General features: G+C 32.7%; 3 protein-coding genes across 6 annotated transcripts; 2 read left to right on the top strand and 1 right to left on the bottom strand.

The window, feature by feature from the left end:
- Positions 1–273: 273 nt before the first annotated feature.
- LOC120197809 (glycosyltransferase family 92 protein RCOM_0530710-like) lies at positions 274–2,294 on the top strand. The gene is given in 2 exon segments (XM_039199205.1): positions 274–1,849; positions 1,852–2,294. Coding segments are annotated over 2 exon segments (1,113 nt in total). The 5' UTR covers positions 274–1,062; the 3' UTR covers positions 2,178–2,294.
- Positions 2,295–8,980: 6,686 nt separating this feature from the next.
- On the top strand, positions 8,981–18,279 carry LOC120198016. Of its 3 annotated transcripts, XM_039199413.1 has the most exons (8): positions 11,088–11,253; positions 11,821–12,128; positions 12,215–12,292; positions 13,016–13,089; positions 14,148–14,224; positions 15,959–16,041; positions 16,141–16,221; positions 18,075–18,279. In XM_039199413.1, the coding sequence occupies exons 3-8, from the start codon at positions 12,281–12,283 to the stop codon at positions 18,153–18,155; spliced, it is 408 nt and encodes a 135-aa protein (XP_039055344.1). In that variant the 5' UTR covers positions 11,088–11,253; positions 11,821–12,128; positions 12,215–12,280; the 3' UTR covers positions 18,156–18,279. The 3 variants fall into 3 exon arrangements, 2 of the variants coding, with proteins under 2 accessions (XP_039055344.1, XP_039055345.1); XM_039199414.1 differs by lacking the exon at positions 16,141–16,221 and having other exon boundaries at positions 11,108–11,253; XR_005523331.1 differs by lacking the exons at positions 12,215–12,292; positions 13,016–13,089; positions 14,148–14,224; ... (1 more) ...; positions 16,141–16,221; positions 18,075–18,279 and adding exons at positions 8,981–9,075; positions 9,148–9,192; positions 9,268–9,366; positions 9,454–9,564 and having other exon boundaries at positions 10,894–11,253; positions 11,821–12,123.
- A 1,852-nt stretch (positions 18,280–20,131) lies between these two features.
- Positions 20,132–23,615, bottom strand: LOC120198564. 2 transcript variants are annotated; one of them, XM_039199875.1, is made up of 5 exons: positions 22,778–23,615; positions 22,571–22,695; positions 22,499–22,531; positions 20,799–20,873; positions 20,132–20,682 (listed from the first exon to the last, which is right to left on the bottom strand). In XM_039199875.1, the coding sequence occupies exons 1-5, from the start codon at positions 23,451–23,453 to the stop codon at positions 20,290–20,292; spliced, it is 1,302 nt and encodes a 433-aa protein (XP_039055806.1). In that variant the 5' UTR covers positions 23,454–23,615; the 3' UTR covers positions 20,132–20,289. The 2 variants fall into 2 exon arrangements, with proteins under 2 accessions (XP_039055806.1, XP_039055804.1); XM_039199873.1 differs by having other exon boundaries at positions 20,134–20,682; positions 22,499–22,695.
- Between the last annotated feature and the right edge of the window lie 2,669 nt (positions 23,616–26,284).

Genomic DNA, 26,284 nt, shown 5'->3' with positions numbered 1-26,284 from the left:
AAATAATTATTTTTAAAAAAATAATAAATAATCAAATTAATCTATAAACAGCCATTAAATACATGTATAAAATTAGAAAAGAAAGTCTAACACAGCACATTACCTTTGAATATCATCAAATGATTGAGCATATATCCACCTGTCCAATGTCTAAAGACCAAATAAATAAATAAAGACAATACAAAGTATAAACCGTGTACTGAGTATTGCAAACCAAAAAGCAAAAGAAGCAGCTTACCACTTTCTCCCCACTCAGCCTTCTCTGTAATTCCACGGCTACCATTAACGCGTATAGCCACTGCTTCAAGGCCGCCCAGATCTGAACTCTCACAACAACTCCACTTCGTCATTACCCAGAACTCTCTCTCTCTCTCTTTTCTAATTCTTTCCTGCATTCTTGGTTTCGGTTTCGGCTTTGGATTCTCAAAAGATATGGAGTCGGAGCAGCGTTTGAAGCGGAAGAGAGCATACAGGCCGTACTCCCGAGTTCAGCTTCTGTTTCTAAGGTCGTTCATATTGCGTCTTTCTTTCTTCGTTTTCCTCATGTTCTTGTCTTCCGAGAGGTTCCCAATCCGAACGGTGTCGTTTCACCCAGTTCTCACCGTCCCGAATCTGTCAATCCTGTCCAAAAATTCCCTCCGAGATTCTATTAATGGTAAACTACGGTTGCCTTTGAGAGTCGAAGACCGGGTTTTGTTCCCCGATCACTTGCTCTTGCTTGTATCCGACAAGATACATGAAGATGATAAGTTAGACTGTGTTTATCACAAGGCTTTGAATGACAAGGATATTGTTCGACGAAGGGTTTTGTCTGTTGATGAGTTTGATGGGTTTCGATTGGTTGTTAGATGCCCTAACCCGCCCTGGAATTACTCGGCTGCTGTGGGTTTGGTGTGGACAGGAGATGTGGTTGATGATTTTGGTTGGTCTTTCAGGAGTAATCAGACGGTTCATTCATAGGATAAATTGGTTTATGAAGCAGCATTGGATGGGAATACGGCACTTGTTTTTGCTAAAGGATTAAATCTTCGACCGCATAAAGAATCCGATCCAACTAAGTTCATGTGCCAGTTTGGTTTGAAGAAGATGGATGATGAAGAAGATGGCGGGCTTGTGGTAATGACTGAAGCAATATTGGCTGCACAAGAGGTTGTTAGGTGTACATTGCCGAGGAGTACAAGAAATAATCTGGATTCCACCCAGGGAATTCGAGTTACCATCGTACATGACCCAATGCCATCCACAGTTAGAATTCGTAATTCCAGATCCTATGAGCGTGGGAGGAATCAAATAAGGCATAAAGAGAATGTAGCTATGCCTTCTGTGGCTAAACTATACAATCCAATGCCCTACCAAGGGAAATACGAGCTCTGTGCCTGCACTATGCTCTGGAACCAGGCACCAGCACTGCGGGAGTGGATCATGTACCACGCCTGGCTTGGAGTTGAACGCTGGTTCATTTATGACAATAATAGTGACGATGGAATTCAAGAAGTAATTGAAGAACTTGATTTTCAAGACTACAATGTTAGTCGACATACCTGGCCATGGATTAAAACTCAAGAGGCAGGGTTTTCGCACTGTGCTTTGAGAGCAAGAAATGAGTGTAAATGGGTAGGATTCTTCGACGTCGATGAGTTCTACTACTTCCCTCACCATCACAGGAGTGGTTTACAGGGTCAGAACTTACTACGATCCCTAGTAGCAAATTACTCGTTATCAAGTACGATTGCAGAGATACGAACAGCTTGTCACAGCTTTGGACCGTCCGGATTGAGCTCAACACCATCGAAAGGAGTAACTGTAGGTTACACTTGCCGCCTCCAAAACCCTGAGCGACACAAGTCCATCGTCACTACTTCGAGCTGAAAAAGGGATTCAGGCACCTGAATGTGCCGGAAAGTTCTATCATAATAAACCACTACAAGTACCAGGTATGGGAGACCTTTAGAGCAAAGTTCTTCAGAAGGGTAGCAACTTATGTCGTTGACTGGCAAGAAAACCAAAACCAAGGGTCAAAAGACAGAGCCCCAGGGCTCGAAACCGAGGCCATTGAACCACCGAATTGGAGAAAACAGTTCTGTGAAGTCCGGGACACCGGTCTGAGAGACTTTGTCCTTGCAAATTTAGCTGATCCTGCCACCGGAAGCTTAACCTGGGAGAAGCCTCTTCTGTAGCAATACCAAATATGTTTGCTTCCAAGCTTGGTGCCAATGGAAAACAGAGTAACGACAACAACAAAATACATTCTTTCTATTTTTTTTTTTGGCATTTTTATCTGACTTTTTCTTTTAGATACGAGATCAATTGATTATAGATTCTTAACACGGCCGTAAATTTTATGATGATGAAATAAAAAATTTCCCCTCTCTTTCATCTCCATACTAGCTAATGAGTGTGGTATTGATGTATTTTTCCTATAGTTTATTTCTGCTAATGTGGTCAATACTATATCTTCAATGTTTTTCCTACAGATAAGATGAACTAGACTAGGACACTACTTCAAACAATTCAATGAATTTGGGGGGAGCAGTTCAGATAAAATTAGGAAATACTCATAATTCTATTTTATTAATAAGAATGGGAGATGAACTTGAATGCATGATGTAAAATGTTTCCAATTATCTTGAAGTACAACATAACCAACAACAACAAAACCCTATTTCCATATGCAATGGGGTAAGAGGGAGGTGGGGTAGTAGGTTGCCCCCAACGCCAGGTTGAGAGCAGCTTCCGTATAAGACTTCCGGCAGTAAGAAAATTAAAAATAAAGATAAAATACAATGCATGGATAAATAAGTCAATAAATACATAGTTGAAATAGTTGAACAATTTTCATATGTTGTCTTCATATGCGCGTCTGTAATTTGAAGTAATCCCTGCAAATAAATCCCTGTGTGAAAATCTCTGCTTATAGACAGAAACGTAAGTCCCGGCTAAATTTAAAAGAGGAAACATGAAGAGAAGGATAAACAGAAGTCAGCGATAGCAAGCTGTGATAAGGAATAAAGTTAAAATGGTTAAAACCTAAACTAAGGTAACACTACTCCGCCACCTTAATTCTAAGCCTACATAAATTCCAATGACAGAAACATATAAAAAGTAGAATTCATGGAAGTACAATATAACCGCATTCTCTATATGTTATACATAGAGTGCATAGATTCATTAGTTACTTCTAAGCTGGAGAACTGAACTACCAATTTTAGAAGTTTAGCAATAAGCAACTATATTACTTGGACTAGCATGTGAATGTCAGTCTCCTGCGGGTGTGTTCAAATTTTCTCTTCTTGAAGTTTTTTTTAATATATTTGGAGAGATTCCTATAGCTATGTCCGGATATAAGTTGGACACGTGTAAAATGAGTGTACTTCCAAAAATGAAGAATAGGATCAACATAGATAAGCAGAGGATATACTCGGTATTCTTTCGCAGCCTACATGCACATTCTCTACAGCTAAAAACATATCATTTCAGGTTTTACGGGAATGCGAAGTTAGCAAATGTTTTTGTTTAAATAAGAAATTTTCAACTGCATATTCAAGAATGTTTCAATGTCAAGCATCACAAATTTAGCAAAGCATTGCGATATTTTCAGGGAACAAAGCAAAATTGAATTATCAATTACATGGTACCATGCACGGCCCTGCTTCTGGATATCTTCTGTCCTCGGCTTCAAGAAACATCGCAGCCTGGGGAACCAAAACATCTGAAAAGAAGAACAAAAAAGCTTCACAGTCAGAGTCTGAGGGAGAATAAAATTCACAAAGTAGAGAAAACCAAAAACCCAAGTAGCACATTATAGAAAATCAAGAGGACCAAAAGACCATGCAGTTTATGTTTCAGGTGTAGTGTTGTTGAGCAGTATCTTTATATTTGAACCAAGAGGCTGCAAATATTGCAGTTAGTCCAAATTTATCCCATGCCATTCCACATGGAGATAATCCAATATATACCATAGACAGCATTGGTGCAAAATCGTGAACATCGATACAGGCAAGCATACCAAGCATTACAGTCATTGAAAGCATGACTGAAACTACGACCAGTCTTTGTACTGTGATCTTAATCATTATTTTGGCTAATGATATCTGCAGTTTATACATGGCATTAACATTGAAAACTTGGAACATGCATCAGGGTGCATCTTACAAAACTCGGAATATAAGTTTCATGGAAAAAGTCACTTGTTCTCCTATAAACCTGGATGGTTTTAACCAAGGTTAAACATCCAGATACCAAATACGATCAAATTGTCCTTAGAATATCATGCTATTATTCTTGTGTCGTATGATTTGTGATTAATTACAATGGTCTCATCAGCAACTAAACAAAGTGTGATACAAGTTAAAGAGGAAATTTGAGTGATTTATAAATTTAAGGTAAACGAAAGGCAGTATACGATCTTACATTTTTATCATTGGTGAGCAGAACATCCTACATTTCTTCAACACTCCAGAAAAGAAGTGGGAATGGGACCAGTTCCATTTAAGGGTTAACTTTTGCGTGATCAATCAATGTGTCACCAAAATAAATCTTTTAAAAGGGAGAAAGGAAAAATACCCTATTTCTATATTATAGAAGTAACACATTATTTTAAAAATGTCCCCTAATGTTTAACTGTGAAGATCTATTTCAGAAGAAAAAAAAAACTGTGAAGATGAAATGGAAACAAAGAACCACCTACAAAGTCTGCGGCAGATAATATGAACAACAAATCAATGCACATAGCTTGATTTACTTCAAACTCACTCTTGCACCACTAATGCCATGGTACTCATGTATTTTGCAAGCGTGGCGTCCAATTTCTCTCCCATGTAACTAATCCATGCCTGAAAATAGAAGGTCAATAAGATTATCCTTTTTAGGGCAAAAAAGAAAAATTAAAAGAGAACACCTGAGCATTTGATTTAGTAATGGATATGTTCACCTGCCCTTTTAGCATAGTTTGAGTTCCCCATCCACCAAATAAAAGAAAAATTAAGAGAAGGCAGCAGGTAACAAGCTACCATAACAGCAATCAAAGTTGCCGACTAATTGGCAAGACTGTCTTAGAAATTAATAAAATATTTTATCCACAAGAGTCAAAGCTCGGTGAAAAAAAGTTCTTGCAACTCTAAGAAAAAAGAAAGGCAATATGTATATCTTAAAACTCTGCATCTTTTGGAGAAGAGAATGACTTAAAAAAAAATGAAGCTACTGTTATTCAGATCTAGAGAATAATAAATGGAAAAATAAATGACCAGCAATCAAGTAAAGATATCTATTCTACAAGTAAAAAAGGAAAGAAAAATGCATAATGAACCCCCTCCCCCCTGGCCTCCTTTTTTCTTTCAGAAAAGAAAGCTAAGAGCAACTAAAAACTTGATATTAACAAGATATACAATAGTTGTCACCACTGAAAAATAAAGCACCTGGACAGAAGTTGTAAAACCCCTAATTGTGTCCCCGCCAAGAATCGCAATGCCTCTATCTCCCAATGGTTGCAAACTCACCGCCTAGTAAAGTGAAAATAATAAGTCCTTTGATCTTTATATACACACATAATATTATGAAATGGCAGGGGAAAGTTAATACTGCTCTCTTCGTTAAGTTGTGTGGTAACAACCTTTTTCTTCTTGTTGTTCTTCCTCTCTCTCTCTCTCTCTTTCTTTTTTGCTAAGAGAAATGTAGGAATCTAGGGCAAAGATTCCTGAAGAAAGCTTTTTTGATCCATCATCTGGCTATAAGACAATCTACTATTACTCTACTGCAGGTTTGCTCTTAGTTCGGTATTCGGTATCCAGTGTGCCAAATGCATTTGCAAGCAATGGAAGATGGAGTGTTAAACATCATGCTGATTAATGCTTTCATCAATTTTTTCTTTTGAATTAATCATTGGTATAAGGGATATTGATCGACTAATACATATCAATTATTGTAGAGGTGAGAACAATCTTTCCAATCTAACTTGTTCTATTCACAAACACCAATGTTCAAACCACTTACCTTACTTAAGGAATATAATGTTTCATTCCAATAGACTAATTGGTTGTTGGTTAATACTTTCATCCAGTTTAGAAACTCATGTTTGCTAACCTTCTTTGAATGTTTAAAATTTGTGTTCTGAATTTGTCAATTTAAGTTACCATAATATATTTTATTTCTTATTGATTTGTTGTGACTTGTGAGATGATATGGATGCTTAATTGAGATGTAAATTCAACTTTTATTAAAAACACGTGTAATAAGACCTATTTGGATTTAAGTTTGTTTGGAAATAATGAATTAATTTTCAAAAGTTGAATTATTGATTTTGTCACAATACTTATATTTTAAAATTAAAAAAAATGTTCCATGAAAAAAAAATAAGAGTATTTCTATAGTGTATTGAAGAAATTAAAATTTCCAATTCTATTTTTTTTCTTCCTTTTTATTTATTTTTCATGGTAACTTTCTTTAATTTTTTTCAAAAAATTCCAATTTTACTCTTTGTGAGCAGTTTTAAATTTAAAGCACGAACAATTGAACCGCGTTTGTTTTGCCTTCCATTTCTCCGCGTGGCTCCATTCTCCGTTCACCGCGGCGCCAATCAAAAGTTATTTTGGCTTCTTTGGAATTTGGATTAGAATTACAAAAAAAATATAAATAAAGGAATAATCGAAATTTATTCTTCCCATGCTACAGCTTGGAGTTAGTCGTAGCTAGGGCTGAGTACTAAGTTGAGCAGTCGGTGAGTAATTTAAATTTGATTAATATTTAATTAGTTAAATTGAATAAGAGTTAATTTGATTCGATAAGTTTATGAATAGTTTATTAATATTTAATAAATTTTAAAAATATTATTTATCTTATTTTTAAGATTATTTATGTATTGTTAAATTTCATTTTTTTTAATAATTATTATAATATATTGGTTTGGTGTAATCATTGGCTTTTATTTTAAAATTTAAACTTTGAAATTACTTCACACATTAATTTGATCATTTTTTATTAAAGTTATTAATTTATGTTTATATTAATTTTATTTAGTATTATTATACGAATTTAATAGCAACGAGTCGAGTCGAGTAACGAGTTTTTCTTAACGGGCACAAATCGAACAAAATTTTATCAAGCTTAACGAGTAATGAGTCGAGTCGAATAATTTTTCGAGTTGAGCACGAGTTGAACATTTGTCTGGTTGAGTACAAGTCGAACAACTTTTGAATTGAGCCGAGTACTACTTAACTCGTGATTAACTCGCTCCATAAACTTCCCTAGTCGTAAGTATCATAATACTATATTTTAACATGGATGTTTAAAAATTTATTTTTTAATGATAACTATGTTTTAAATGTGTGTATATATATACATATTATAATTTAACCATTAATATCAAATTTATTAATAACTAACTTGGATAAGATATTATAGAAGTTCATTTATAAAACGGTCCTCTCAACTCAATTTTCTTCGTTTATAGTATTAGGACTATAATATTTGATTTTATTTAAGTGATCTAGTACCTCATAGATTAATTAGTTGTTGGTAATTTTTGGGTAAACTACACATTTAGTACATGAACTATAACTTTTGTTTTGTTTTGGTACCTAAACTCTGTTTTGGTACTTAAACTTTATTTTTTTTCAAAAACAGTTAAATACTTAATGGAACTGTTGTACGTAGTACTTTTATGGGTAAATTACATCACTCAACCATATTCTTACTCCTTTTTGTCATTAAAGTTAAAAAAAAATCAATTTAACTACTCAACGTTTAAATTGCTCATATTTCAATCACTCTAATTTATTCTATTAATAATTTTATGGAATGCCATTTTTATTAGTATTTTATTAATACATAATTAAAATAAGAAAATTAAAAATAAAGTTAGAATTATTAAATTACGAGTAATTTGAAAGTTAAGTAATTAAATTAAAAAAACTTTAGTGACTAAAATAGGAGTGAGAAAATAATTGAATGAGGAAAGATATAATTTACCCATAAAAAAATGTCATGTACAACGGTTCTATTAGGTTTTTAAGAGGTATCAAAACAAATCAAAAAGTAAATGTTAGATATGATTTTTTAAAAAAATGAAAGTTTAAGTACCAAAATGGGACAAAAGTAATAGTTTATGTATTAAATGCATAATTTACCTTAATATTTTATTATAACTTTTAAGGTGAAGTATATAAATTGTTATTAAATTATGTTGAAATATATTTTTAAAATTTTATTTTAAAAAAATATAAAATGATTATTACTAATTCTGTTATAAAATGGTCGGATCAATAATTGTTGTTAATTGTCATTAAAGATCTGTTTGTTTCTTATAAAATATTTTATGAAAAATGTTTTTCTCAATTTATGGTTGGCGAAAAAAACTATTGACCAATGCAATTCATTTTGATGGTTAACATAATTTTCTTTCTACTTTTTATATTTTCATAATCAATAAAATTGATCTACTGCCTCATAGATCAATTAGTTGTTGATAATTTTTTATATAATTTTTAAGGTCAAGTATAAAAATAGTTATTAAATTAGGTTGTAATCTTTTTTTTTAATTTTATATTTTAAAAATATAAAATGAGCGTTAAATTTTTGGTTAAGTTATAAAATGGGTGTCGTTAATTGTTATTAAGGATCTGTTTGTTTTTCCTGTAAAATATTTTACAGAAAACATTTTCCTCATTTTACAATGTTTGGTTATCGAAAAATAGATTGACCAATATCATTCATTTTTATTGTCGATATAATTTTCTTTGTAGTTTATATAAAAATGACTTACATATTGAGATTTCATAAATCTTTAAATATATACTACGTTGTATTTACCTAAAATTTATAAAATAAAATAAAATAAAATGATTAGACATCAAATCTCATAATAAAAAGAGGACTAAAATCAGAAATAGACCTATTAAAAAATGTTATAGGCGGGAAATTTTAGGGCATGTAAAAACGGCGATTGTTCATGCTTGAAATAAAGTAAAACGAGTAAATATCAACAAAGGCCAGTTAAATGGTGATTTAGAAATGGAATTGCTCAAGTTGTCCAAATTCAGTCTCCAGCTTCGAGCTCTCGTCACAGAATCTCGCGATCTCAGAGTAACCATTTATTTTCTCAGTTCTCCAATTCTTTGGTTCTATCTGACTCAGTTGCTTAACATCGTTTAACAGGAGAGGCATCGTTCCGCAACCGAACAAATTCATATCTTAATCCAGGTTATTTCCATTTTTTTTTGCATTTTCTTTTTCTCCTTTTTCGTATTTTGAAAATTTTTCGGATTCCTGATGCAGAAACAAAAGCAAACCGAGGAGGAATACAATATTAAGTTACAAGAACTGCAAGCGGAGTTAGCTTCATGTAGCGAATCACAGCAAAAGCTTGAAAGAAAGGTTTATAAATTTCTCTTTCGTGCCCTCTTCTACATGCTCTTGAAAATGTGTTCATTAGAAGTTGATAATATAACTGCTTTGTTGTAGGTGGGTTACCTTCAAAGCGATAATACTCTGCTTGAAAACAAGCAAAAAGAGTTACAAGGAACGATCCAGAGCCTACTTCAGTCCAGGGATAGCTTTATAAGTGCATATCAGGTGCTTGTTTGTTAATTCCTTCTTTTTTATGTGGAGTAAATTTAAATTGCAACGAGAAAATTCATGGACGAAGGCTAGGGATGCACGTATCTGGTAATTACTCAGGTTTTGCTTGGGAAAAAAATGGGTAGGGCATTGTCGACTTGAGCTCGAGCAGTGCAAATTCAATGAGTTAGATTCGGGTATCTTAATATCTCGTAAGCCTAGAGGTTTTTTTAGTATTGAAAAACATCAATTTGAACTTGAATTCAAGCTCGAATATAAATAATTGAATTTGAATTTGAGTATAGGATTAGAGATTTTTTTTTACTAGGTAAAGGAGTGCACTGAACAGGTTGATATTTTCTTAAATCAAATTTGAGTTTTAAAAATGAAACTCCATTTACCTTGAGTTAAGCTCGAGCTTGAACATATTGCAACTTGAGATTGGCTCGTCTCAGTTACACCAATCAGCTGGCTTTTGAATATAGGATTTCTTTGACAAAAAAAGATTGATTTGATAGTGATAAGTTTTTTAATTATATATAGATAAAATTCATTATTGTAACATTGCTAAGTATTTTTTTACTTGTGTTTCATGTTAATGAAATGCATAAACTAGATATTATCATGCAATGTAGAAGCCAATGTATTAAATGAAAGGTTGTGCATATTAATGGAACTTATGTGATAATATATAAAGAAATCTGGTGAAAAGTAAAAATAATCTATTGACTATTGGATAAACTGATAAAACTGTTTGAAGAGTCGTTAAAAATTGAGTAAATAGAGTGAAAAAGTTAAACCTGAATTAGGGACATGGAGAAAGTTAAAGAGGGCCAAGACCTGACAGGTCTTGCATTTGTGTTGTTTTTGTGTCATAACGGTGTTTAAGGTACTTTATATTTATATAACTTCTGACATGTTAGTAGTTTATTTTATAGAGATTTTTTTATATGTATATTTATGTCGTTCTCATATTTCATTTTCATGTTGTATCATGTTTTAATAATTTTTCTCGTCATGTTCAACATTGTGAAACAAATAAAAAAAATATGAACTAAGGGTAAGCTCCAGTTTTGAAAAAGCTAAGGGGCAATGGCCCTCCTTCGCCCCTCCTGGCTCCATTGAGTTAAACCAATGCAAATCAAAGAAGTAGATGAACTGATACTCTGTAATGCCTTATTTTTTTATTCTATAATTCATCTCAGAATTCAGCTTATTGTGTTTATTTCTGCTTAATGATTGAGCTATTGTTTTGCTTATATAGTCTCATGTTCTGAAGACTTGAATAATTTTATGAAAGTATATTCAACTTCTTATCATTCATGGCATGATGTTTTTGTGCAGGAATCTACTTGTGAAATGAAACGGTCAATTGAAGCTAGAGATAGAAAACTTGCTGTCCTATCTGAGAAATTGAACTCTCATTTATCATTATTTGATTCAATAGAAAAGGAGGCATTCTCTGCCAAGCAGGTTGTGGATAATTTGGAACGAATTGTGAGTGAAAAAGAGGAAGTAGGCATGTAACCATTTAATCTATTACCTTTTTCATGTCTACCACCATTTTGCACACGTGACAGGCTCAAGTGATTGATGTTATGTGAAGTATTTACATTCCTCTAATAGTGTTTGATTTGGTGTATTCAGTTGCTGGATTAAGGAGAGAAATGGATAAAGTCTCTGCATTTGAAAAAACATTTGTTGGTAACTTCAAGTTCTTATTTACCTGGTTTAGACTATGAAATTGATGTTGCTTTGACTTTTCATGTTTTATGAAGTATAGTTGAGCACATATCAAACACTTTAAGTTATATTGTTCAAATTTTTTTAAAGTACTCAAGTCTGGTACATTTTTGACCATGGGTCTGTGGATATTATTCTTCAAGAACTCTCCATATACATGAAAAAAATACGAAAAAAATTGAACAAACCTTTGTTTGACATGTATCTATATCTAACACTCATTATCGAGTCCAAGTAACATAATCTACGAAAAATAGTGTGCATCTGTGTTGGATTCCGGCACACTTAAGTTCAAGCTACACGGATAAATGTATCACTACTAATTGATCAATTATATCTTTGTTGACCACTTCCAAGAAACGGAGAGAAGGTTGCATTGTTTACAAATTCCTTAGACATTTTGCTCTTAAATGATATCTTTTCACAATCCTTCATTTCTGATACACCACATAAGTCAAATATGTTACTAACAAAAAATCATCTTCTTCTTTATTGTCCACTAAAACTTGATTTACTTTGTTTTTGCAGAGAAGATCAATGACCTGGAAAATAGGCTGAAAAATGATGAATATGAGTTTCAAAGAAAGAATAAAATAATTTCAGAGCTAGAAGCACAGTTGGCAGCAACAAAAGTCAGTGTTTGCAGCCGAGCTCAAATTGAAGAGATATCCACCCAAGTAGTCACAATAAATGAAACATTCTTTTATTTCAGAAGAACAAACTGCAAGTTCAGCAAAAGAAATTTCTTATCATTGTGTTTCCTTAGTCAATAACACCTTCAGAAAACTATATCAGCAAAGGATACTGTCATACGGAATCTAGTGTCTGAGAAAGAGGTACCCATTTCAAACTGTTGGTTGCTCATTTGACATCCTTTTCCCTATAGTTTTGTTCCAAACTACACCAAATGTTTTTTAACCAGGCATTGCATTTTGAGGCAAGAAGTTTAGCAAATATATTACAGAAAATCCAGAATGCTGTTGCACATATGAATGAAGAGGTATGTAGACTCATTTTTGCTTTTACATGCCATTCTCAAATTTCAAACAAGGAATGGGATTTATTCTTAAGTCTTAAAAGAAATTTTTAAGAAGCTAACTTCATAGCTGAGGTAAGGAGACTTAACTTTGCATTTACATATCATTCTCAAATTTCAAACAAGGAATGGGATTAATTCTTAAGTCTTAAAAGAATTTGTTTACGAAGCTTTTTAGCTTCATAGCTAGTCCTTTAAAGAAATACTTTAGTGATGAAATCTATCTGATTTGATTGAGGATATTTGCCTTCTATATAATAACCTTATGGCATTAGAAGGAGCATTATATGTATTAAACTTATGGCATTAGCTAATATCAAACTGACCTTTTTAAACTCGTAATCTCTAAGACATGGTTTTGGGATTCTTCAAGTGAACTAGTCGATTGGAATTTAATCAACACCTAGACCATTTTGATCCTCTTTACCCTTCTAGCAGCTTTTTCCTTTCTGTTCTGCGTGTGGAGTTATGTTGCTTTTACTCTTCATTTCCTTTCAAATACATGAAATATAATTTGAAAAATAGAACATACCTGTATCTGACACTCGCGCTCTAGTCCAAATAAATGGTGTGAAATACTTATGTTTTCTCCTTGCAAAGAGGGAAAAAAGATTTAAACTTTTAAATAGCTTGATCTAATGCCCATTTGCCTTTTGTTGTCTAAGATGCTATTGATTTATATGGCAGGATAGAAGGGTCGTCTCCTCAAAGTTGGAAAGTCAAGACGATTGTGAAATGAATACATCAGACGAAGATAATCGGTAAAATGAAATTACATGTAGTGAATATCTTTACTGAAATTAAGCATACTTCTCCAAATTTGAATAAGTGATCACATGATTATAGATGCTTGAAAGGTAGGAAATTTGGCATGCAAATTACATGTCTTGTGGCTCTTGATAGTATCAGAAATTCTTTACGGGTCTATACTATAAAATTTGCATGAATGCATGTACTTCATGTATGAATGTTATCTTGATTTTAATGAGTTTTAGGTGTGCTTAGTGGGTGGAAAGTAAAATAATAGAAATAGTGGAGGATGAAAAAGTGAAAAGAAAATGAATATTGGATGTGCTAGGTGAAAAGTGAGAAAAAGAAAAAGAAAATAGAAAAGATCATCAATTTCTTAACATGATACAAAAACAAATCACTCCAAATTGAAAAGAAAGTGACCAATGAAAACAAGTAAAATGAGTCATGTATATTTACGATTTTCTTTTATTTTTAACTTACTAAAGGTATAATGATAAATCAATATACTTTATATCTCCTTTCCTCTTATTTTCCAATGGTACCAATCAATGAAAGGAATTATTTCTTTTTCATCTGTACATCTTTCTTATCAAGCATACTATGAAAAGTAAAAACAGTATTTTCTTTTCATTTCTCTTTCCTTCTAATTTTCAAACTTTTCATTGTTCTATCTACCTCACCAACTGAAGTCTTTGAGTTTAAATTGTTTGGTTTCAAGATAGAATGTAAAAATAATAATGGTATCTTCGTTGAAGTGGAGAAAATTGATATTAGCGGTGAGTTTTTTTTTTCTTTGTTACTTTTTTGCCCGGTTATTTGTGTTGTAGTTGGCCCACCTGAATTCAGGATGCAACTAATAAAATGCTAGACAATCTCCAAATAAGACTTTTCATTATCCTATCTTCCTTACCAAGCAAAGTCTTTGAGTTTGAATTGTTTATGTTCAAAATAGACCGTAAAAAGCAATAATTGCATCTTCGTTGAAGAGAAGAAACATATATTAGCGTGAGTTTTATTTTCTTTGATACCTCTTTCTTAATTATTCGCATTGCAATTGGTCGATCAGGATTCGGGATAAAACTAAACAAAGTGCTGAACAATCTCCAATTAAGACTTGTAGAATGGATGCTGCAGAGAATAGAGGTATTGAGGTTTGTTTTCACTTATGTAGGACTTCTCAGTAAAACAACTAATTATATTGTTAGATATATTGAGGTTTGTTTCATTTATGTAAGACTTCTCAATTAAACAACTGATTATACTGTTAGATATTTCATCTATGTTGCTTCAATTCATAATCTTTTTCAAGTGTTGCTTGAAAACCTGTGTTTGATGCATATCAAAATTTGGATATGGGACTATAACCCCCTCCAGGACCCTTTGAATATGTGGAAAAAACTTGAAGAGCAATTAATATACTTGTGTTGGATGTATATCCAATTCTAGAAGAGACCTCCTACTTCTATAAAAAAAAATCCAATTCTAGAAACACCTGAATGTGATTAACATTGATCTCATCTCTTTTTTATCTGTAAGAGTGGACTTTTGAAAGAGAACTGAACATGTCTGAATATAACTTATTAGTCACAATGTAGGGAAAATGGATACTACATGTGATGTTAAACAAACTGTCTTTGGTTCATTACATTGTTATTTTACATTATTATGTTGATTTAGTGAAGGACATTGCTGCTAGGTTGATAATATTGAGGCTAATATTGAGGCTGATGGTTTAGCTAAGACTCGTATTAGCTAGTTTCAATGTTTTGTTTAGATTGTTTTTTCTGTTTCGGGTTATTCATTGTAAGGGGGTGTTTTGGTTGTTTTTTTTAAACTTTACGTATCTTTCTGTTATTAATGAATTTTGAGGCACTCTTTTCCTCCTTCCGCTGATTAAGGACATCTCTTGGCGCTCCTTTAATCATGAAGGGGTTTTTTAACGAGGCCTCCTCTTCTTATAAAAAAAATCACTGTCAGGGTGTTTAACTTAAATGTATTGTTGTAACCTAGGAATCTTTTGTTTTCCCGTTTCTCATCAGTAGCAATTGTTAATCTATCTTGAATAAGAAAATATTGTAACCTCATGCTTTTATCTCTAAGTTGTTAAATTTGAAAATTAAATATAATTAATTGCTCCATAGCCCTCTTGTTTTATATAGTATTTACAGGCTTAAAATGTGTGCTCAATCACGTTTGGGTTTTTTTGGATAAGATTTGGAGGCCTCATTAAAAAACCCCTTTATAATCATCAACATGCTAAACCGTATGTCAATGAAAATTGGAAGGAGAAAAAGAGTACCTCATGATTTATTAAAAAAAACAAATGAGTACACCTTAGAGGAGAGGACATACCAATCTAGATACAGACACCAAATCAAGAAAAACCAAAAAACCTCTAAAAACCCCTCAAACAGCCAAATAAAACAAGGATAATCCTATCCGATACCAACTCACACCTATCCCGAGCCTCACATCACTAAAAACCAAAAAAAACACGTTTGGTTATTTCAACTTCAAAGTGTTAATAAGAGATCCAGGAGTTGAGTCTTGTATTGCATCATCTATTCACTATTTTAATTTATGTTGCACAAGTTTCATTTTTCTTGAATTACTCATGTTTGAGGCATATTCGGACATGATATGGGGGATATAATCGTCCAGAAAGACGGAAAATGAGAATTTTACTCTTCAAGATTCTCCAAAGACATGAAAAACCCTTTTAAAAGTTAATTTGAGTCCAAGTAACATAGACTTCTTAAGGGCAAAAAGGCATTTATGCATGTACTGTTCCCCCCCCCCCCTCTTTTCTATGGAGAACAAGCATGATTTCATTATTTGTTGAAGCAACCCTTTTTCTTTCTGGGATCTTTAATTCAGCTTCGCAGCAGCAATCGCAGGGGTATAATTCAACCAGCAACCACTTGCAAGCAAGCAATACTTTCAACTCATGTGTTTCAGAGGTAAGTTATTTATTCTCATTATCAACAAAATTGAACACTCAGAAAATATGCAGTTTCTATTGCAAGAAAATATGATTAATTTTGCTATGATAAGTTGAGTCTGCCTGTTCTCAACTCTCGGCTTGTTCTGAACCTCAACCACCTCCTAATGTTTTGATTATCTCTGTGAACGAACGAATGGTATGTGATACAATTTTCTTTGGGTCAAAAGTATTTTAAAAAAAAATTAAGATAGACAACTTAAATTGTTGGATGCCACTTCTTAATAGTGATTGCAGGAACATACATTACTCTTAATTTTTCTAAAGTATTCATGTCTGAAACATTTTAAATACGAGTACAAAGATATGACATATGACCTTTCAAATCTATGAAAAAGACAAGAAATGGAACAAACTTGTGTTTAGACTTGGCAATTCATGTATTCATGTCATGTTTGTGTATTTTCTTTGTGTTGTAATCGGATTCAAGTTATTTTATATTTCTATAAACTTTTGATAAGTTAATAATTGGCGTAATGTCAAATCCACTCCTAATGTTTGACAAAAGAGACACTTAAACCCCTATTTTTTAAAATTACTCTGACCCTAATGTTTCATTTTAGAAAAAAATGCCCTCGGATTGGATGGAAACCATTAGTTTACTAACAATCAACATATATTGTTGACATGGCACACGTTATGTGTTGAAAGTGGTGACATGGCAGTCTTATGTTAACGACAAGTGTTAATTATTAGTCAACTAATGATTTTCATCCAACTAGGGGTCATTTTTTCTCGAAATAAAACGTCGGGAGCCAAATACTCTAAAAAGATAGGAATCAAAATGACTATCTAATTACACGTATGGTAATTTTGATATTGTGCCTTAATAATTTGTGCTGCATTGGTTTAGACATGTTTGTGCGTTTATGTTTATATTATTATTTTTATCGTGTAATCATATCACGTCTAACGTTGTCAGGTTTACTCATGTTAAGATATAGTATATCTGGTAGGATTAATGAAGCTCAAACAACAATCGAAAAAGTAATAAGAGGGGTGAATTAACTTTTTAAAAATTTTGAAAAGGGAGGAGAAAGGATAGGAAAATTTGCACAATAATTTATAGTGGTTCGATTTTTAAATTAAGTCTACATCAATTACCTTAGCTTCACACTATAGATTTTTTAACAAATCTACTGATTTGTTCTTTCTTTTCTAGGTTCAAGAATAATTTTTACAATCTCATTTTTTTAAAGGCTAAATTAGAACCGCAAAGGATAAGAAATGTAAACAAAAAAACCTCACAAGGTAGGTGTTTACAATAATTAAGCTCACTAGAAAGACAATTGAAAGATTTGCAATGAGCTCAGACACATGTATAAGAGAAAAGGAAAATAAAGAGTGAAAAGGTTTTTCTCTTGATCTCTATTGCTTGGATAAATGTTGTAATCTTCTTTAAGTGCTTTTGGAGTGTTTTTATGGTGTGAAATGAGTTTCTAGTCGTTTGTGACCGTTGAGGATGAATTATAACTGTTGGAAGCCTTAAATGCGCAAGGTTACCTGCATTGGAAGTTTCAAAACTCTTAAACACACTGTTTTTGAAAGAGTTTCGAAACTTACTTAAAAAATATGATTGTTGAAGAAAATTGGGTCGTTGAAGCTCTTTCAAGGTGAAAGTTTCAGAACTTACTAGTCATGAATAGTATCCATGAACAATTTCGTGAATAGTGTCAAATAGTGCATGAATACTATTTTTCATATTTTAATTTACTAAAAAATATTTCATATATCTATAACTAAAAGATATTTTAGACTTTAAATTATTTTTGAAATATTTGATTAAGTCCAAAATCAATTTTATAAATATTTGTTATATCAAAATATAAGTACAATAATATCATTATTCAACACTTGCACGTAGTTTTGCGTAAAATAGGCAAGAATCAACTGCTGTTAAATGTAAATGATCCGTTCCTCTTAGAATCTCGATAAGTTGAAAATTTCCAGGGTACCTTATGCTGGTGCATTTGTTTTCTTTCATGCATATAGGATACCAGTGGAATACCAGTGCACAAACTTGATTCAGAGTGCTCGACCACCCAAGCAGAAACGTCCAAATATCCAGGTTAAATTCCAGTTAACCATTATTTGCTATTTTTTGACGATAGCCTTTTTGAACATTATTCAAATACCTATATATATATATATTTTAATTCATTCAGAAGCAGATGCTTGATTATATATGGATTATGTGCAATCATATCTAATAGTTAACTTTTTTTCGATGTTATATGCAGTCATTATCTAAATTTTTATACCAACCTAAGTTTTAGGTTTCAGGTTCTCTCTCTTTCAATCCTATTCCATTGTTTCATAAAAAAGTTTTATATCAATTATAGATTAACTTAAATATAGTTTAATGATATATAATTTTATATCAAAAATGTCAAAAATAAATTTGACACCATTTTAAAAGAGTACTGACATCACTTTTTTTAAATTATGACATTGTAATTTAGTTTTTCTTGTTCCACCACTTCTAAGCGTGATTCATCGGTTAGTGTTAACCTCTCTGCCCAAGTTTGATGCCCTTAAATTTAGTATATATTTTTCTTCACTTTTATCAATAAAATGATAACATATGTCATCATATTAGTGGGTAAATCATTTCTAATCAAAAATAGGATTAAATTAATAGAGTGTGCAAGTAATGAGGATTGGATGTGTTATTATCTCAATTAAAAATGAGTCATGTCATTAATTCCATCAGTGATTAACGGAAATTTAAAGGTCAATGACTTGAGTCTCGCAAAAATAAAAGTTTAACGATCTAATTGATGTTTTTCTTATATAGTGATTAAAATAAAATTGATCTTTTAATTTAGTGACCGTTTAGATAAGTTACCCTTAATTTTATTTCTAGTTGGTAGGCAATTTCAACACCATAGAAACGATTTTGTCTATATTTATTTCCAAATTCAACTGTAATCCCTTCTCTCTGTCTTTGCATACAATTTCAAATAGATACTTAAGATATTCGGTAATAAAAATTTGTATATTTTAAAAATAAAATCCAAAATAGTAACATTGATTGGTTATACATAAATTTTGCTGATAGTCTCGGATTTATTTAAAAGAAGTATAACTTATTCATTTTTATTTTAATAGTAAGGTATAGTTTAGATACTTAATTTTCAGTTAATTAAAATTATAAACGTGCACTATTTGTAGAAGCAAATTGAGTCATGTGAAAAAATCATTTAAGACATTGGGTTGTGATGGGGAATACTAGCTGGGGGGAAATGACATTCCAAAGCAAAGTTGCATCGACTATTGAGGAATATAAGTGTCACCTAACATGTTCCAACACAATTGTAGGATGAAAGCCCTCTACATTGGAGTGAAGGTGGAGAAAGGAAAAGAAAGAAATTTCTTTGTTTTAATAATATTTTAATTTAATTGGAGAAAGTTGGGAAAATTGAATTTCCCGTTTTTTCTTTTAAAGACTAATTTTTCTTTTTTTATCCAATTTGAATGAAAAACCAGGAAAAGAGTATTAATATAGTTTAAAGATGTAAAATATCAGCTTCGTTCTTTTTACATAAAGTATTTTATAAAAACGTTATGATTGTAAATATCTATCGTAATGAACCTTTCTTTTCTACAATTTAGTTGAACTAAAATTATTAAAATTGTTTTTCATTTTCTATTAACCTCAACCATTCAAAACGAAGTAGTATATAATTCTTTCCTTTGCTCTCTTTTACTTCCCAATATTTAAACAATTTGAACAAAATTACTGAACCCCCAAAAAAAACAGAATACAAACTGTAAAAATGAGTGGTGCCTGCTCAGACCCAATTGGTTTGACACGTTATTAAATTTCACAGTACATCTTGTGTTTTTTAAAGTTAAAAAATTAAATATAAAATTATGTTAAAAATATTAATACGAGAAAAAGACGTAAAATTAGTAATGTTAAATAAACATTACAGATTTTAAAAAATTGGAAAAAGGTAATAAATAAACCTAAAATTTTGTAATACCGACAAATAGATAGCTGGTCGAACAAGTTTGTAATAAATTGCTGGAAGTACCTGTTTTTCAATGGTTTCTAATGAAGTCATCGAGACACTGAACTACAAGAGGAGTAAATGGGGTGTCCTGGATGGTTACATATAAACATGAACCCATTTCCAAATCATGATTCCCATGGAAACCCACTTGCTCAAGAAACTGACCTCATAAACACAGCCTAAAGAAGTCACGAGGCAACATCGGCCGATGCACGACTACCCTGAACTGTCGAGCCATGATTGTTGTAAGCGTGGCCACCACTTCTGCCACCTCTTCCCCGGTTGTTATAATAGCTCCTAGAATAGTAGTTAATGCCGGGCTGATCATAATATTGGCTACGACCATTTTGGTAGGCTCCACCGCCCCTTCCGCTGCCTCGACCTCCACAACCATTGGAGTAACCCCTACGACCACCCCCAGTACCACGACTCCCTCTTTGGTTGTGATAGGGTCTTCGAGGAACATACTGCTGCTCCCCGGGTTCTACATCTCTCTGATTGTGGTCCATATCCGCCAGTAATTTGCCACCTTGTTGTTGAACTGCAGTGTCCTCAGGATGATTTTCCAACTCCGGTTCATCCTGCAGAGCACAAGCCTTATATATTAAATCAAATAAATGACATCCTAAAGGAGCATACATAACGTTATTCTGCTCATTAGAGGGACATATATAATGTTACAACTAACTGAATGCACCTTTTGAAGTTCCTCTGCAGCACTAAATTGACTGTCCAGCGTCTCAGTTTCTTGATAATTAGATACATCTGCTTCCTACATCAAATACGAAAAGAACTTGAAAATATAATCTCCATTTGGAATCATAAAACTAATGCATGAAGGAAAGCTCCAAATGAAATTTAAAAATATATGTTAAAGCAAAACAAATAACCCGTAACAATCAGAACTGACAGGCCTGAAAAAAGAAGCCATCCCAAACAATAAATATCAAGTCCTACATCAGGCTAAAGGAAATGAAAACTAAGAAACATCACATCCAAGTCATTCAAATCTTGCTGATCAATTCATTCCTACTTCACCATATAAAAATCTGTAAGCATCACCTAATTACGCAAAGGCAGAGATAAGCTACCATAAGATATCTATTCTAGAGACCAATATCCAATTTATAGGTCTGAACTGTAAGAATCGTTTAAAACACCATGCTGTAATCCAGACAATCAGAATCCTCAATTAGAGCAAAAATTCTAGTATCTAGCAGCTTTCCTTGACAACTGAAGGTAAAAACTCAAGGCAACCCTCAGTTTCATTCTGCATTCCCACTCAAAAACTTGAATTTTTTTAGGCTGATCTAGTTTAAATCGTGTTCCATTAGTCTCTCTTTCAGTATCACCTTGTGATATGAAATAAAATCTAGAAACCTGAAGCCAACTACAGTTTTGCTACTAATTAACTCAGTCTTAGACTCTAATTACTAAGAACTCAAAATCAGGAGTCCAGATCATTAATCAGCCTTGAATTATCGCCATTAACAGAAAAACCTTACTATAATCTATCAGAGTTTGCAACAATTGGTGATTACATCAGCCCTCAGGTCAAGAGTTACCATTGAAGTTGCCATCTGATATACATGACCAAGAACATCGCTTTAACAAACCCTCCCCCTGGTAAAAGGAAGAACAATGTATATTCTCATTTCTGTTCCTATCTTATTCATATGTGTGTGTGCGTGCACGTGTATAAGACTTGATAATATGTTGATTCCGAACGACCTCGCAACCTCAACGAATGATAAATGTTTTCCTCCACTTGGCAAGTAAAAATGATCTAGTTTCATGACAACAGAAAAATACCAATGACAGTTATCAATTCATAATGATAGATAACTAACAAACTGATCGAGTCTGGTAAAATATATGGAGTATTTCAACACTTTGTATACGTACTGGAATATAGATAGCTGGTTCAATTCTATTTCAACCTTTATGCATACATAAATAATAAACAGCTACGCCAACAACCATGTGGTCTGTTGGTAAAGTGCCACGACTCTTAGTTCAAGTAACAGGGGTCCAAACCCGGTAACATGAAAAAAATAACTAGCTATAATTATAGATTGATATAAAATCCTATATTACAGATGAACGCCCTTAAAATTTCCCAGTATGTGGTTCATTCATTATTCATTTATATAAAGATACTTGAGGATTCTCTCAGTTCTCTTCCCTACGCCCCTCTAGGCTGTGATATATCTGAAAGGCAAGAACTGAGTGTATGGCATCAAACCAAACAAATTAACAATCATTTCAATAATGCTAAGAGTATAGAAAAAAGAGGGGAATCCAAGAGCTTTACACTAAAACATATATCATAAAAAAAATGTTAAATGCAACAAACCAAAATCATTCCTTTTCTTAAACTAAAACAAAGAATATTACCTTCTGCTGATACTGCTCAATTGGATCTTCCACCTCAACAGGCACATAAATGGGCACATTCTGCACCGGAACCTGGAAGGTGGTATAAGTCCCAGCAGCAGCTGCGGCAGCCACTTCAACAGTCGCCTTGATCTCCGGGGTTGTTGTAAAATAATCCAAAGACATAATCTTGTTAAGCCTCTCTCTCAACCCAGCATCTGCAACATAAAGAAATGCAAGTTAGAAAAAGAAAACCCAAAAATTGAAAACAAATAAAACACGATTAGAGTGGTTTATTACAGGAAACGGCGGCATTGGGGTCGATGGGCTGGTCAGAGTTCGAAATCCAAAGCTTAGCATGTTGGATGCAACGATGCAAAGCGTTCTTGTGAGACAAACTGGAAGCAGCAGGTCGGGAAGTCAATAGTACACTCAATGTCGAAATCAAATCCAAATCCTTCTCGCTAAGCAGGTCAGTGGCGTCGTCGGTGACGTAATCATAGGTCAGGCAACAGCCCCTCTCGTGATTCCGAGTCAACATCGTCCAAGTGAAATCATTCTGAGACTTGACATCGAACAACGACCCTAGATAGAGCAGATTGAGGAGATCCTCAATGGTATGATCGGGCTCATCAGGCGGCAGTTGTTCTTGAGTTTGTGAGGTAGTTTCTTCAGTCGAAATTGTTTGATTCTGTAAGGCGAGTGAGATTTCTTCGGATATGGCAGAGGAAAGAGGTTGGCGAAGCTTCTCGAGTTCGTCTATGAGGGCGGAGACGGCACGTTTTGAAAGGATGACTTCTTCTTGCTCTTTGTTTAAAGTTTTGCCCTGGGAGACGGATTCTTCCATTTGGAGGATGCGGTTGTATTTCTTACGTAACGCACGGATACGTTTGTTGATGAGGCTAAGGACAGGACCGTCGGACGAAGTGGTGGTTGTTGCGTCGGAGGAAACTGTTGTTGGAGCGGCGGTCGCCATTTGAGGGGTTGCCGTTGGTTGTGGTGGTGGCTGGTCGAAGTTTAGAAGATCACCACTGGGATGTGGTGGCGGTAGTGGTTGTGAGCGGCGGCATGAGAAGATTTTTGGAGAAGGATGGGAAAGTGAGGTTTAGATGTGGGCTTTTGAGGGTAAAACCATTGATTCAAGTAATACAATACTTACAAAATAATGATAATATATTTTTAATTTACATAAATATATTTATTTTTTAATTGGGTTTAGGATTAAGTTTGAAAGTTTAGAATTTAAAATCTTAAGGGATAAAATTTAGGAATAAAATTTAGATTTTAGGATTAATATAAGTAAATTATGTAAAATAAATATTTAATCAAACGTCAAGAATTTTTTTTTATATTATATCATTTGTTTTATAATCTCAAGTTAGATTCGAAAAAAAGATAACAATCTTCTTCTGAAACCACTCTTTCCACAACGGTTTTTGGTCATGATTTTATATCGCTTCTTGTATACGTTGATGATATTGTTATTACATGTAAAAATATTGATGCACTAGGACTTGCATGCAACTCCCTTCAACAATATTTCAAGCCGAAGGATCTTGGCCAATTCTACTGGTATACCTCTTTCTCAATGTCATAAGCCATTGTAGGTCCTTGAAGACACTGGATATCTTGCTACGTTGCCTATGGCACCTTCTAACAAGTTGACTAACGGTTCTGATGATCCCCTACCACATCCAAAGTTGTGGAAACGATTTGTTGGAAGGTTATTATATCTTACACACACCAGGATAGACATTACATTTATTGTTCATTGCTTGAGACAGCAGGTTTCTTATCCAGTTATCGTTGGACTGCTCATCTCCTGGAAGTTCACAATTCGTTCTCATATGTCGTATCCCAAGTAGGATGGACCGAGAGAGGAGTGATGGTGCAGTCGCTCATGATAATTTCAAATTTTCATATAATTTAAATCTATACCAATTTTCATTTCATAAATATTGAATTATGAATTCATTTTAAATCTATATCTCATTCTAAAAGGTAATTATAAATTTAATATTTATAGTTAACAAAAAGTACTAAATGATTATTATTTAATACAATTTAAATTTTACTAAATTTTATTATATTTCATTTAACAAAAAACGATCATAAAGTAATAAAAAAGAAACATAAAGAGCACTTAAATTTACGAAAAAACCATAAATAGAGTAGAATAACTTCACAAAGCTTGGCTATAGATTTTAATTTGTAAGGGAATTATAAGAGAGTATATCAAACCCTAAAATTTTAATTACATATATATAATTGTATAAATATAAAAATCATAGTTTAATTAAATTGCATCGTGATTATAAAATTTTCATTCTATTTTTTACTTCCAATTTATTTCTTCACCAAATAAATTATGTCGTGTATACTTTTAAAATCAAACCACGATATAATTGAATCGAAAAATATAACACTTTAATTATAACTGGCTTAACCATATACTATTAATGCTTTATTATTCTAAATTTCTAGGATGCATACTTTCTAATTATTCATTGTAACATATGGATTTGAAGATAAAATCCAATTACATGATATAAAATTATTTAGTTTTATATAGATTTAGATTTAAATGAGAATATTTTCATTAGAAAAAAATAAGAAGTTAATATTAATTATTTATTTTCACTCATTCAATCGTCCTAAATCTGTGTAAAACTAAAATAATATACATTGTGTAAGTGGATCATAAGCTATATATATAGTGACGTGTAGTGATGGATCCAAAAATATATTTGAGGGTGAACACATATGCATTAATAACATAATTTTTGTATGAGATAGACGCAAATAATTTAAGGTAGACACAATCAATAAAATGAATATTTAATCGAATAAATTTTAGATTTTATGGTGGATACATACCCATATTGATTTAAGAGTGGATCAAGTGCACTTTGCCCTCCTTTTGATGTATTTTCGGCTGATGTGCATCATAGTTATTTGGAAGGACGAGGAAGAAGAGAAAATGAGGTGCATTTTCTATTCTTTGCATTACCATATTGTTGTTTATGATGCATATGGTGTCAATGCTATTATTCTAAAATTTATTTTATATAATTATAGATCAAATTGATAAAATATATAAATATTGAAAATTAAATTTATTATTATATTAATTATTTAATGGTTATGTCATTTTTTTTTGCTATGAGTTAATGATAGAGTAACTTAAATAATACAAAACATTCAATAATTAAAACACAATCTAGCTAATAATAGTATAATGATAGAAGATTCTCGTTCCTTTAAATATGTAGTGAACAAGAGACATTATTCTTTGATGGGTCGCATGAGAGCAAGAATCATTTATCCCTTTTATGTGCCCTTTATATGCCCTATTAATGATATAATGTCACGTGTCTTAATGAAATTTATTTAAACTATCGATAATTCACCGTTGACTTTTTTATACTTCAACTTCTACTCTCTTTTTTACCGTCGGCTAATCATCTCCTTCATCTTTCTTTAGCTAATGATCTCCATTTAAACATCACCATAGAGAGTACCAGAAAAGAAAATCAAAACCATTACAAGAAGGCAGAATGTGGTAAGAATAGAAACTTGTAGTAACATAGTACTTAACGAGAACAAGATCATTAATGTCTCTGAAGGCGAGGAAGCGGATTGCAAGGTAATGATCTCCTTCACCCTAGCAAGACTAACAATTATACGAATCTAAACATGATTTGAAAACTTTTGACACTGCAGGATGAATTGGAAGCAGAACTGAAAGAACTTGAAGGTGCAGAGTTGGAAGAACAGCTTCTCCAGCCTGCAACCATCGCTCCAAAA

The sequence above is a fragment of the Hibiscus syriacus genome, unplaced genomic scaffold, assembly GCF_006381635.1.
Source record: "Hibiscus syriacus cultivar Baekdansim isolate YM2019G1 unplaced genomic scaffold, ASM638163v2 tig00117056_pilon, whole genome shotgun sequence".
Classification (NCBI taxonomy): Eukaryota; Viridiplantae; Streptophyta; class Magnoliopsida; order Malvales; family Malvaceae; genus Hibiscus; species Hibiscus syriacus.
The sequence above is the reverse complement of the archived record's forward strand: the minus strand, read 5'-3'. Positions and strand labels throughout refer to the sequence as shown.

What these genes read in the sequence shown, in the direction of transcription:
- LOC120198016 (XM_039199413.1), top strand. An exon ending in ACATCAGACGAAGATAATCG is followed by an intron (nt 13,090 to 14,147) that starts GTAAAATGAAAT and finishes TTGGTCGATCAG; the next exon opens with GATTCGGGATAAAACTAAAC. An exon ending in TCAACTCATGTGTTTCAGAG is followed by an intron (nt 16,042 to 16,140) that starts GTAAGTTATTTA and finishes TGATAAGTTGAG; the next exon opens with TCTGCCTGTTCTCAACTCTC.
- LOC120198564 (XM_039199873.1), bottom strand. Translation starts at nt 23,453, where the DNA reads ATGGCGACCGCCGCTCCAACAACAGTTTCCTCCGACGCAACAACCACC. An exon ending in TTGAGCAGTATCAGCAGAAG is followed by an intron (nt 20,874 to 22,498) that starts GTAATATTCTTT and finishes TATTTGATGTAG; the next exon opens with GAAGCAGATGTATCTAATTA. An exon ending in CTGCAGAGGAACTTCAAAAG is followed by an intron (nt 20,683 to 20,798) that starts GTGCATTCAGTT and finishes TGTGCTCTGCAG; the next exon opens with GATGAACCGGAGTTGGAAAA.